We start from the raw sequence: 13,600 nt of genomic DNA, 5'->3' as shown, positions 1-13,600 counted from the left end.
CAGTACTTGCTGCAACCTACATCCTTCTGAATCTGCTTAGTGTATTCATCTCTTGGTCTCCCTCTACGATTTTTACTCTCCAAGCTGCCCTCCAATTGTAAATTTGTGATCCCTTGATGCCTCAAAACATTTCCTACCAACCGGTCCCTTCTTTTTGTCAAGTTGTGCCACAAACTCCTCTTCTCCCCAATTCTATTCAATACCTCCTCATTTGTTATGTGATCTATCCACCTTATCTTCAGTGTTCTTCTGTAGCACCACATTTCGAAAGCTTCTATTCTCTTCTTGTCCAAACTAGTTATTGTCCATGTTTCACTTCCATACATCGCTACACTCCATACAAATACTTTCAGAAACGACTTCCTGACCATTAAATCTATACTCGATGTTAACAAATTTCTGTTCTTCAGAATCGCTTTCCTTGCCATTGTCAGTCTACATTTTATATCCTCTCTACTTCGACCATCATCAGTTATTTTACTCCCTAAATAGCAAAACTTCTTTACTACTTTAAGTGTCTCATTTCCTAATCTAATCCCCTCAGCATCGCCCGATTTAATTTGACTACATTCCATTATCCTCATTTTGCTTTTGTTGATGTTCATCTTATATCCTCCTTTCAAGACACTGTCCATTCCGTTCAACTGCTCTTCCAAGTCCTTTGCTGTCTCTGGCAGAATTACAATGTCATCGGCGAACATCAAAGTTTTTATTTCTTCTCCGTGAATTTTAATACCTACTCCAAATTTTTCTTTTGTTTCCTTTACTGCTTGCTCAATATACAGATTGAATAACATCGGGGAGAGGATACAACTCTGTCTCACTCCCTTCCCAACCACTGATCCCTTTCATGTCCCTCGACTCTTATAACTGCAGTCTGGTTTCTGTACAAATTGTAAATAGCCTTAAGCTCCCTGTATTTTACCCCTGCCACCTTTAGAATTTGAAAGAGAGTATTCCAGTCAACAGTGTCAAAAGCTTTCTCTAAGTCTACAAATGCTAGATTCTAAGATAAGTCGTAAGGATAGTATTGCCTCACGTGTTCCAACATTTCTGCGGAATCCAAACTGATCTTCTGCAAGGTCCGCTTCTACCAGTTTTTCCATTCGTCTGTAAATAATTCGTGTTAGTATTCTGCAGCTGTGACTTATTAAACTGATAGTTCGGCAATTTTCACATCTGTCAACACCTGCTTTCTTTGGGATTGGAATTATTATATTCTTCTTGAAGTCTGAGGGTATTTCGCCTGTCTCATAAATCTTGCTCACCAGATGGTAGAGTTTTGTCATGACTGGCTCTCCCAAGCAGCCATTTTGCACTTCCTGTCGATCTCATTTTTGAGACGTTTGTATTCCTTTTTGCCTGCTTCATTTACTGCATTTTTATATTTTCTACTTTCATCAATTAAATTCAATATTTCTTCTGTTACCCACAGATTTCTATTAGCCCTCGTCTTTTTACCTACTTTATCTTCTGCTGCCTTCACTACTTCATCCCTCAGAGCTACCCATTCTTCTTCTACTGTATTTCTTTCCTCCATTCCTGTCAATTGTTCCCTTATGCTCTCCCTGAAACTCTCTACAACCTCTGTTTCTTTCAGTTTATCCAGGTCCCATCTCCTTAAATTAGCACCTTTTTGTAGTTTCTTCAGTTTTAATCTACAGTTCATAACCAATAGATTGTGGTCAGAGTCCACATATGCCCCTGGAAATGTCTTACAATTTAAAACCTGATTCCTAAATCTCAGTCTTACCATTATATAATCTATCTGATACCTTTTAGTATCTCCAGGATTCTTCCATGTATACAACCTTCTTTTATGATTCTTGAACCAAGTATTAGCTAAGATTAAGTTATGCTCTGTGCAAAATTCCACCAGACGGCTTCCTCTTTCATTTCTTCCCCCCAATCCATATTCACCTACTATGTTTCCTTCTCTCCCTTTTCCTACTGACGAATTCCAGTCACCCATGACTATTAAATTTTCGTCTCCCTTCACTACCTGAATAATTTCTTTTATCTCATCATAGATTTCCTCAATTTCTTCATCATCTGCAGAGCTAGTTGGCATATAAACTTGTACTACTGTAGTAGGCGTCGGCTTTGTGTCTATCTTGGCCACAATAATGTGTTCACTATGCTGTTTGTAGTAGCTTACCCGCACTCCTACTTTTTTATTCATTATTAAACCTACTCCTGCATTACCCCTATTTGATTTTGTATTTATAACCCTGTATTCACCTGACCGAAAGTCTTGTTCCTCCTGCCACTGAACTTCACTAATTCCCATTATATCTAACTTTAACCTATCCATTTCCCTTTTTAAATTTTCTAACCTACCTGCCCGATTAAGGGATCTGACATTCCATGCTACGATCCGTAGAACGCCAGTTTTCTTTCTCCTGATAATGACGTCCTGTTGGGTAGTCCCCGCCCGGAGATCCGAATGGGGGACTATTTTACCTCCGGAATATTTTACCCAAGAGGACGACATCATCATTTAATCATACAGTAAAGCTGCATGCCCTCGGGAAAGATTACGGCTGTAGTTTCCCCTTGCTTTCAGCCGTTCGCAGTACCAGCACAGCAAGGCCGTTTTGGTTAATGTTACAAGGCCAGATCAGTCAATCATCCAGACTGTTGCCCCTGCAACTACTGAAAAGGCTGCTGCCCCTCTTCAGGAACCACACGTTTGTCTGGCCTCTCAACAGATACCCCTCCGTTGTGGTTGCACCTACGGTACGGCCATCTGTATCGCTGAGGCACGCAAGCCTCCCCACCAACGGCAAGGTCCATGGTTCATGGGGGGAATATAATAATCTATGTACTAATCGAAAAATAGAGTGTTTGCTATAACTCAAGCAGTGATGTTACATACAGCATTAGAATTGTAGTTTGAGGGAATAAACCGATTGCTGTTATTGTAGACATGTCTCTCTTATTGAAAGTAGAGACTGGTGTACGTAAATTTTACGTCAAGGGCATCGAAACACTTGCAAGGACTGATGACATGAAAGTACGAACACATTAGTAGTATACCACATATCCCCCTCTAATACATTTGCCGCCACTGCATACTCCGAGCACTAATTTTTGTGCCCAATTATTTACTTTTTTTTTTTTTTTTTTTTTTTTTTTTAAATATGCAGGTTGACAACAAATTGCTGCTGAATAAACTTTTTATTTACATACAACACACAGAGTTCTACTGGAAACATATTTATCATTCAGTTTTTCAGACTACGTAAAAATTGAGGAAAGTCAATCACTGACCTATAGCAGATTGATGAATGGAGCACAGTAACACAATAGGAAACAGCATTCACTCTAGCTTTCAAGTACACTCATTTTCCAGCAATAGTACATACATTCACACTCACAACCACACGGACTCCCTTGGCTGCAACAAGAATAATTACTGATAGCTAATTATTGAAAGCTGTTGCCTAAGCTGATGGAGGTGGGAAGGGTAGGGAAGAAGGCGTGGAGGGGATAGCAGGAAAGAGGCAGGTCTGTGGACATATGACTTGGCAGCCTTGCAGGATTAAAAAAGTACAAACAGTACAACGACAGAAATAGCAAGAGGGGGAGGAGTGGACTGAGAGGGGGGGATGGGATGAGGGGAAAAAGGGGAGGGGAAATTAAGAGAGAGGTGGATATAAGAGAGAGAGAGAGAGAAAGGGAGGGGGAGAGATAGGAGAGCAGTTGAAAAGGGTGGAGGGGGAAAGTGATAAATACAGGGAGAATACCTGCGAGGGAAGGGGAGGGAGGGGAGAATACCTGTGTGGGAGTGGGGGGGGGGGGGGAGTAGTGGGAGAAGTTAGTGCATGATCTGGACAGAGGAGGACGGGTATGGGCAGAAGAGAGAACGGAAAATGAAAGATGAGGCAGTTGGAACAGGTTAGCAGGGATTTATGTCACAAATGCAAGAGTGCAGGATCTGTTGGAGAGAAAATTCCCATCTGCCAGTTCAGAGAAACTTGAGCTGGAAGAGAGTATCCTAATGGCCCCCATAGTGAAGCAGCTGTTAAAATCATTGTGTTGTAGTATACAGCATGCTGGGCAACTGGATGGTCAAGTTCATGGTTTGCCACAGTTTGACAGTGGCCATTCATGTGAGTAGACAGTTTGTTAGTTGTCATGCCCACATAGGACAGTGGTAGCAGGTGAAGGGTGGATGTATGAGACAGGTCTTATATCTGGGTTAACTACAATGGAATGACCCATGGGGGTGCAGAATTGGGAGTAGGACCAGAGTAGGGATGGATGAGGATATTCTGTAGCTTGAGTGGTTGGCAGAACACTGCTTCAGGAGATGTACGAGGATTTTTGGTAGGACACCCTTCATTTCAGGGCACAGCGTGACATAGTCGAAGCCTTATTTCTAATAATTATACTCTTAAGACCTGAAAGGACCAAACTTATGAAATATCAATTAAAACTGAAATTCGTCTGCATTAGCAATTTTTTGTACAAAAAGCAATTTTCAGTTAACACTGTGTGTTACTTGTTACTAGCTCACTAAGAACTTAGGGACAATAGAACTAGAGATTTGCATGCATGTCTGTTCTTGTTTATAAATTTATATTTTATACTTACTTATCAAGAATTTTCAGATATTGTCAATGTTAAGTTATTCGCCACAATTCATCTGAGGACAATTTATTTATGTTCACTACATTTGCGTGATGTGGACTACATCACCAAATGGTTTCACACCTGTCTTTGTCAATGCGCCTTTGACGCAACAGGACCATTACACTTCATATAAAATGCGTGTATGACTATTAGCTGCTTTTATTTTAAACCCAAATATCAACCAGTTTCAGTCATGGACCATCTTCACGGAGAAGAGTTTTATGCCACCACATTACATTTGTCATTACTTAAATAATGTGTAGGGCATGTCAAGAGCAAAGTCCTGTGTCATATACTGATATTCATGACATACTTCACACATCATTTAAGTAACGACAAATGTAATGTGGTTGCTTAAACCATTTAAATCCTTATCTGTAAAGATGGTCCATGATTGAAACTGGTTGATATTTGTGTTTAAAATAAACATAGCTGATGGTCAAACATGCATTTCATACATTATTTGACAGTTGTTGATAGTCACCTTCCAAAAATGTTTAAAAGCATGTTCAAATTTTATGAATGATTAATGCCCATTGCACTTATTTGTCTAGTTCTGCCTTAACTCTTCCCACGGCAGATCTTGGCAGTGTAGCCTGCCATTTTCATAGAAGCATAACGTCAGCCAGTGTCACCACATTATGTTGCTCCATATAGTGCAGTGATAATTCTAATGCTGACATTCCATCACTATGACACATTTTGTTGGCGCCAAAATAATACTTCTCAGTATTCAACACAGCATTATAGCTAACTTCATACCGATTATATTAGCTCAACCGTATTTAAACTTCATTGTTATCTGCATTTTTGCATTCAGAAAGATGTGGAACAAGATCTAACAACGGTTCATTTCATTTTCTTTTAATAGTTTGTCAGTGTTGCTTTCATTATTTTTATTTTCATTTTTATTATGTTCGTCCAAGGCAATTTCTCAGGAATTCTTTCAGTTTTTCTGGATTTTAAATTATTCCAAAACGCTGCTGCACAGTAGACAATATCCTTCATATTACTTTTTCAGTGCAGTTTTTGACAAGTGATGCTCATCTTCTGTAGAGTGCAGAAGTTACTGCAACAACTTACATCAACACAGTTTTTTCAAACATACCAGTGTTTCTTGGTCCACTGTTTAGACAAGGCTCATAGTATTGGGAAGTAAAAAAAAAATTGCATAAATGTTTCCACTACAAAGTTCTTCAGCTTCAGGGTGGCATCCAGGCATCATCTAGAGTAACTATTGTTTTGAAAGGCAATTTTTTGATTTTTATACAAAACTGGCACAACTAAAATCTGCATATTTTTGCATGTTCTTGATTTGGGAGACTTACAAATTAACAAAAAGAGGCAATTTATGATCTCCAGAGGTATTGCAGCAAACTAAGATTGTCACTCTATCTTTCGATGTTTTAAAACCTAGAGCACAAGCTTCATTTCTAGCTGCCACCATTTTCGTCAGATGCATGCTATAATTAAGTACTGTCTCATCACAATTATAAACTTGATCCAGTGATATTTTCTTATTTTACTATATTTTTTTATTTTTTCTTGCATCAGTTGGACAACTCTGCTGTCAGCAAATAACTACACATACTTAGTACTTTTTGGTATTGTTTACTCTGGATTTTATCCCCAGTTTATTAGACAGTAGTATTCCAATTTTAAAATTGTGCTTCGGCCTACAATTCTTTGATGTAAGGTATTGGTCTTCCTTTTCACCTTAGCCATACAAGTATTGCACTAAAGGACATTTAAAAAAATAAAGGGGCACTATTTTGACAAGTTAACTTCATACAGGACTTTATGTTTGTGCTTAAATCAAAAGTGTTTGTTACAAAACTTGCTTTTTTCCAGCAAACCAATTTTTTAAAAAAATTGTCTGTCACAAAAGATATGAAATCATAGAAATAATAGTCCTTAAATGATTCTGAAGTCATCCATGTACTGGAATGAGCTCCATAAACTGCAGAAAAATTTAAAACACCTTTAAAAACTCTTGGGGTTTTGTATTTGGCAATCATGCAAGGAGTGAACATGTCACCTGAAGCGCTTTTCATCTTTATCTGACAAAGTGACTAGGCAAACAACGCCAAAGTAGGCCCACTTCATCGACATTGTAAATCTGAGTAACACTTAAATTATGGTGTTCAACCAAATTACAAAATGTTTCTTTCTATTCTTCATTTGCATTCTGATCTGCTGATTGTACATCCACACCTACATCAAGCTTCTGAATTATACGAGGAGGTTTGAATCGATATAGCCAACTGTAAGAAAATACACATTCAGTTTCCGAGAACCCCAAATCATCACAGTACTTTTTATCTTTTACAATAATCATAAGACCAGTTTTCCCTCAGACCTTCTGATACAGAACCACTTGTAAAAAATTTCATCCTACTGATCCAGTTTGGGCATTTTCAAAGTTTCTTGTGATTCAATGCCTTTTACTGTTAACTGTGTGATGCAAACTTTTGAAGCTGACCTTCCCCCTCCCTTTTTTGTTTTTTAAATCCTAGTTGTTGAAGAACAAACTTCATATTCTTTGATAATCTTATTTTTATTCTCACTTTTCTCAGTTCTATTATGATGTCAAGCTTTCGTTGTATTGTAGGCATAACATATTATATTTCACTTCCACTAAATTTTCAGAGGTGCTTGGATGACAAAGTATTCCCAAAACAATAGCTCTACTGTAACTGTGATACAGAACAACTTTAGAACACCACTTTTTAGCCACTGTAGACAATTAAGAGCATGGCAGCAGCTGTCTGACAGGGCTGAAAGAATCGTTTGCACTACATGACTTGAAACTGTTGACCACTGACGAGAGCAACTGAATTCCAATGAACACATCCGAAATATTCACTATATATGAAGCAATGCCAGGTTATTGAATGTGCCAGACTGTAGGATGCAGGATTAATGGGCTTTGACTGTAATTACGACTCAGTCTTCAGTTTATTACAGTTCACTGGACGTAATAGATCTCTCCCACTTCGAAACATGAGATTTGATTAAGGATTATTTGTGGCGATTGTGTAATTTAGCTCCAAAGAAGAGAAGCTTTTATGTTTTCATCAATAGACTTATTATTTACCATGTGCCTGAGAATACATTCTCCACAATTCTAACCCGATGTAAGTCATAACAATTGGTGATGAGGATAAAAAATTTGTTACAGTTCATCCCAGTCTTTAGCAAAGGCTTCAAGAATCTCGTTCTCATATTTTGCAATCAGGATCAACATTTGTTTGGTTTTGTCCCAGCCCTTGGCGCTGGCTTCCAGTGTCTCGCTCCATTAACTGGTGACAAGGATAAACAGTTTTGTGTTTTGTTCTATCTTTGGCAATGCTTAGTCCCATTGTTGATGACAGTTTTGAGGATCAACTTTTGTACCATTGTTGGCAATGGCTTCGAAGATTTCAAGTTGCGTTCCACCACTGGTGACAGTTTTGAGAATTTCAAGTTTCATTCCACCACTGCTGACAGCTTCACGGATTTCACGGTTTCATCCCTGTCTTAGGCAATGGTTTGTGAGTCTCTTGTCCAACATCATTAGCGAGAGGTTTTTTTGCAAACCTGGGTGCTATTCCAAGGTAGATGGGGCCTGTCAGCTAGCTTTTCCATCAACTAGGTGTGCTAACTTCCAGTTTTCTTTGCATAATGTATCACTGACTCTGACATTGCTCCCTACATTCTATCTCCACTGCATGACATGCAGCAAACACAGTATCGCATACAAAATGCACTGAGGTTGGAGATGATATCTGTCATCACTGCAGCTTCAAAGTTACCCAGCTGCTTTCCCAAGGTGCCTCCATGGTCCTTGGGCTCTGGACGAGTCCACCACAGCGAGCCTCTTCTGGCTCAGCACCAGCTATGTAGAACCTTCAGTATGCATGGACCTTCCAGCAACAGCTGCCTTTGGGCCATTATCTTCAATGCTGTCAGAACCGACGTTCCTTGATAACTTGTCATGTGACCCCAGCAGTCAACCCCATTTTCTCCAAGATCCAAATTCATCCCTCATTTCCTGCACTTTTTGTGCTCAGCTGCACGCCCAGTCATTAGAGACATCATTATTGACGTGGCAGGACTTCTTGCTACTTCTTCCTTGTCACATTCCCTACCCCCAAGTGTTCCTACACTCATAAATGGCCCCCGGATGCAACATTACCACCTTTCTAGTGCTCTTGTAATGCTTACAGGCCCTCCAGGTGAAACAGTCCTATTTCTCAAGTACTCCTGCACTCAGACACCCTCCAGGCACACCATTTCTACTTTTGAAGTGCTCTCGCACTCAAATCTCCACCCCCCCCCCCCCCCCCCCAGCATATATTATTTCCCCTGCAGTCTCGCACCTACCTCCAACCTCCGGGCATCACTTCAACATATCTGCCACGTAAACATAGCAACCTGTGGCTACAGTGAAAGGCTTACAATGAACAAATAGAGCAATATTATGAGAAGGAAAGTTGCTACTCACCATATAGCGGAAATGCTGGGTCACAGATACGCATAACAAAAAGACTCTCACAATTAAAGCTTTCGGCCACTGGCCTTCGTCCACAGGTGTGTGTGTGTGTGTGTGTGTGTGTGTGTGTGTGTGTGTGTGTGTGTGTGTTGTTGATGAAGACCAATGGCTGAAAACTTTGAGTCTTTTTGTTATGCATATCTGCGACTCAGCATTTCAGCTATATGGTGAGTAGCAACTTTCCTTCTTATAACATTGTTACATTCTGTCTTGGATTTTCCACTGTTTGAAGCAGACAGTTCACAAAATGCCCAATACATTCTCTCAATTTCATTCCCATGTTACCCCAAATAGCTTCCAAAATCATTCCGAACTCCCATCTTGTCTAGGCAGTGTGTGCGTTTAGGAAAGCTTTGTGTGATTACTTTCATAAAACTGGTCACATACCACGGGAAAAATACAAAGACTGAAGATTACAGAGGTTTAAGTTCAGGTTATTGATTCGCCACTCAGTATATGCCTGGAAGCCAACATTTTAGGGAATGAAATCAAATTTCAGTTAGATACGATAGCAGTAGTAATCCTTATCAATAGATGCAGATAGTATCAGTTGGGAATACCATCACTATCATTGTATAGCACAAATCATGGACAGATATAATTCAATACCAAACAATTCCCAACCATAAGCAAGTTTAAATTTATTTTTGTCACTCTTACAAGGATAACAAACATTTTCAGACACAATATTTTCATAGATTTCCTTTTTCATACAATATACTGGTGATAGGTTGGTATCGCATCACTGTCCGCGGCGTCTCACGGCTTTGTTCGTCATTGGGGCTCAATTCAAAGAGGGATTCATCACTGATGACAATTCTACACCATTCAATGAGACTTCAGACTGAAGATATGTCTGGAGACACCCTGGACAGTGATAGGATACCAACATGTCACCCACTATACAATGCGACAACCGGGACTGACAGTCTGAGGCGTTTTGTTGCCCTTCATGGTAAGCTATCCTGTGGACAACAAGATAATGCCCGTGTGTATACAGCAAGCATTTCTACTGCTTGTGTTTGCGCTTGTCAAATACTACACTTGGCCAGTAAGGTCACCTGATCTCTTCCCAACTGACAATGTTTGGAGCATCATGGGCAGGGCTCTCCAACCAGCTCAGAATTTTGATGATCTAACATGCCAATTCAATAGAATCTGGCATAGATATTCCTCAGTTCAACATCCTGCAACTCGATCAATCAATATCAAGCTGAATAACTGTTTGCAAACAGGCAAGTGGTGCGCCAGCGGATTACTGGCTTGCTCAATTTGTGAAGCTCCTTCTCTTGAATACATCATCCAATCTTTCTGAAATTGTAATCACTTGTTTGTCTGTACATGTACATCTGGACTACCTGCTTCTGTCCCTTTTAGATAATTCCTGAGCAGTATTTTTTTCCGTTCTGGACTGTATTACAGATGCCTACCTAGGAACAGGTGTGTATTTTGTGCTACCCCTGCCACGATACAAGGCGATAAAATACTGCTCGTCTGATAACAAAATATTTATATTTGAATAGTTATGTTTTATTTCCATAGACACTGATACCTAATACAAACTGGTAAAAAATTTAGTTAAACACAATATAAACTTTCTGTTACAAAAGGGGGATAAAATAATTGGTATCTACATGATAAACATAATACAGAGAATTATTGTTACCAGCTAAAACCTAAGAATTAGAATGAAGATATCCTTGCCATTTTCCATAGATTGATTACAATATAGACAAAGGGAAATCTAGCTTTTGTATTCTGTGTTAAATATTGCTATGTTACAAAAATAAACCACAAGCACATATCAATAATGTTTCAGCATTTGAAGAAATATCTTCCTCATATTTCAGTAATAACTTATAAAGTTCAGATTATGCCCATTTCTACTTACCAGTGCTTTAAAATGCTTCATTAGCATTGCTCCAATACTCTTCAGTTTTGTATGGTAGGAGTGGAAATTCACATGTCTCACAATCTCCTTAGGCTCTTCTGTTTCAAACTCACAAAGAGCCCACAAGCACACAAAAACCTCTGAAATAAACATGCATTATTCATTAAGATATATCCGAGTCACTTGAGGATTCGAAGATTTGAAAGATACTGCCAAAATGAGAAACTATGTTTTAATAACTGCTTTCTCATACTGTATAACAATGAATGTTAAGAAACAAAATAAGCAATTAATCAAAAGGAACACTGGAAACAAGTTCGTTTCTCTAATGTTTTGCATTAAGCATTAGTTCTTCCATTGCTCATGCTTAGACACTGGGGTGGGGTGGGAATGGGAGGGGAGGGGAGGGGTTTAAAGAGGGAGATGGAAGCATGATGGGGAGCAGGAGGACGAGAGAGGGGTGGGACTATAACAGAATGTTATTCACTTATCTCTGACTTTGGCACATGGATATTACTGTGCGTATTTTATCAGATCTTCCAAGAAAAAGGTGGCACAAGAATTCACAATTTGCTAAAACATAGTTACAATATTATGAAAAGAAGGGGATGCTGAGTTGGCTGCTGTGGTTGAAATGTGGACACTAACTGCAACTGATGGGAGCAGCAATATGGTGCGAGTGATGGGAGCAAGGAGGTGGGGTGGGGAGGTGGAGGGATAGCAAGGTAGGGGTGGGGGAGGGTGTACTGGTGTGGGTGTAGTTACGAGATTTGGGGAGGAGGGAGGGAGGGAGATGGTTCAAATGGCTCTGAGCACTATGGGACTCAACTGCTGTGGTTATCAGTCCCCTAGAACTTAGAACTACTTAAACCTAACTAACCTAAGGACATCACACACATCCATGCCCGAGGCAGGATTCGAACCTGCGACCGTAGCAATCGCACGGTTCCGGACTGCGCGCCTAGAACCGCGAGACCACCGCGGCCGGCGGAGGGAGGGAGAGAAGGGGGAAAAAAGATTAGTGGGGGCACTGATGAAATAGAAGGCTATCATGTACTGCTGAAGTGGGAGGCGGGAAAGGGAAAGCTGGTGGATCCAGATGTCATAGGGTATGAAACAGTCACTGAAGTGAAGCACATTATGTTGGGCAGCATATTGTGCAACTGTATGGTCCAGCTGTCTCTTGGCCAAGTTGTTATGCCCACATAGGAAGGAGCACTGGTGTTGCAGCTTAGTTTGTAGATCACACGTCTGCTTTCACAGGTGGTCCTACCTATGATAGGATAAGAGATGCCTGTGACTGGACTGGAGTAGATCATGGTGGAAGGATATATGAGAAATTTCTTGCATCTAATGTATTGCAAGGATATGAGCCATGAAGCAAGCATTCGGGAGGAGGAGTGGAGAAGGGATGGACAAGGATATTCCATAGGTTTGATGGGTGACAGAATACAGCTGTGGGAGAGGTGAATAGCAATCTATTCTTTGCATAATATTAAAGAATGGAAAATCCAGGGGCCGTTGGTCTTCATCAACAATAACACACACACACACACACACACACACACACACACACACACACCTCACCACATAACTGCAGTCTCAGGCAGTGTGGTTTCAGTTGCCTGAGACTGCAGTCGTGTGTGTGTGTGTGTGTGTGTGTGTGTGTGTGTGTGTGTGTGTGTGTGTGTGTTGCTGACAAAGGCCAATGGTCGAAAGCTTTAATTGTGCAAGTCTTTCTGTTGTGTCTACCTGCCACTCAACATCTCCGCTATATGGTGAGTAGTATCTTTGCATAACATTAGTATTCCATCCTGGACTTTCCACTGTTTAAACACACATTTATAAACATAAGAAACGAAAGTATTACTCTGAGGTTGAGTGAGTACTGTTTTTAAACTTCCTGCTTGATAAAAACTGTGAGAGCAAGTTGCAAATTGTGACTAGGGCAGTATTGCATGGGAAAGGCAAGGTTCCACATTCCTGCTCTAAGTGACATGCTAGCCACAGTAGGGTGGAGCAGAATCTTTATGTAGGTCACTACCAAAAGAGAGTAAGAAGGAGAGAGTCTTGCGGCTTGGTGATGGTAGTAGTGGTGGAGGTAGTAGTAGTAGTAGCAGTAGTAGTAGTAGTAGTAGTAGTAGTAATCATGGGAGGGGTGTAGGCCAGATGGTGCAGGACAAATTAGAAACAGGGTACCAAGTCACAAGTGCTGTAATGCCAAGTGCTATCCTTAGCCAGGTGAAAGAGAAAACAGTTTTGGTAAAGAGGATGTGACGTGGATGAAATAGTGAGTTTTTTGGAGGTCATGCAGCACCATGGCGAGGCCTGGGTCAATACTGGTGTGAGCCGTTTGAACACTGAGCTGAGCAGGCTGCTGTTGACTGAAACAAAATCTCATTTGAGTGCAATGTCAGTTTCTACAATTGGGAGATGGGATTACACTAGATATGGCCTACTCTTGAATAACAGAGGGGTCAATCCAAATGAAGTGGTCCAATAAAAATTAGGTTGGTTGCTTGACCATTTCTAAATAT

The 13,600-nt window shown here is 40.3% G+C and overlaps 1 protein-coding gene across 1 annotated transcript in view; it reads right to left on the bottom strand.

Annotated features, from left to right (window-relative positions):
- Positions 1 to 13,600, bottom strand: part of LOC126281736 (histone H4 transcription factor) — an 84,303-nt gene that overhangs the window by 54,134 nt on the left and 16,569 nt on the right. Inside the window, exon 3 of the mRNA XM_049980920.1 lies at positions 11,064 to 11,203. Within this exon, the coding sequence (XP_049836877.1) occupies positions 11,064 to 11,203 (140 nt within the window). The remainder of the gene's footprint in view (positions 1 to 11,063; positions 11,204 to 13,600) is intronic.

Source organism: Schistocerca gregaria, chromosome 7, assembly GCF_023897955.1.
Source record: "Schistocerca gregaria isolate iqSchGreg1 chromosome 7, iqSchGreg1.2, whole genome shotgun sequence".
Taxonomy (NCBI): Eukaryota; Metazoa; Arthropoda; class Insecta; order Orthoptera; family Acrididae; genus Schistocerca; species Schistocerca gregaria.
This window is presented reverse-complemented; position numbering and strand designations above follow the sequence as displayed.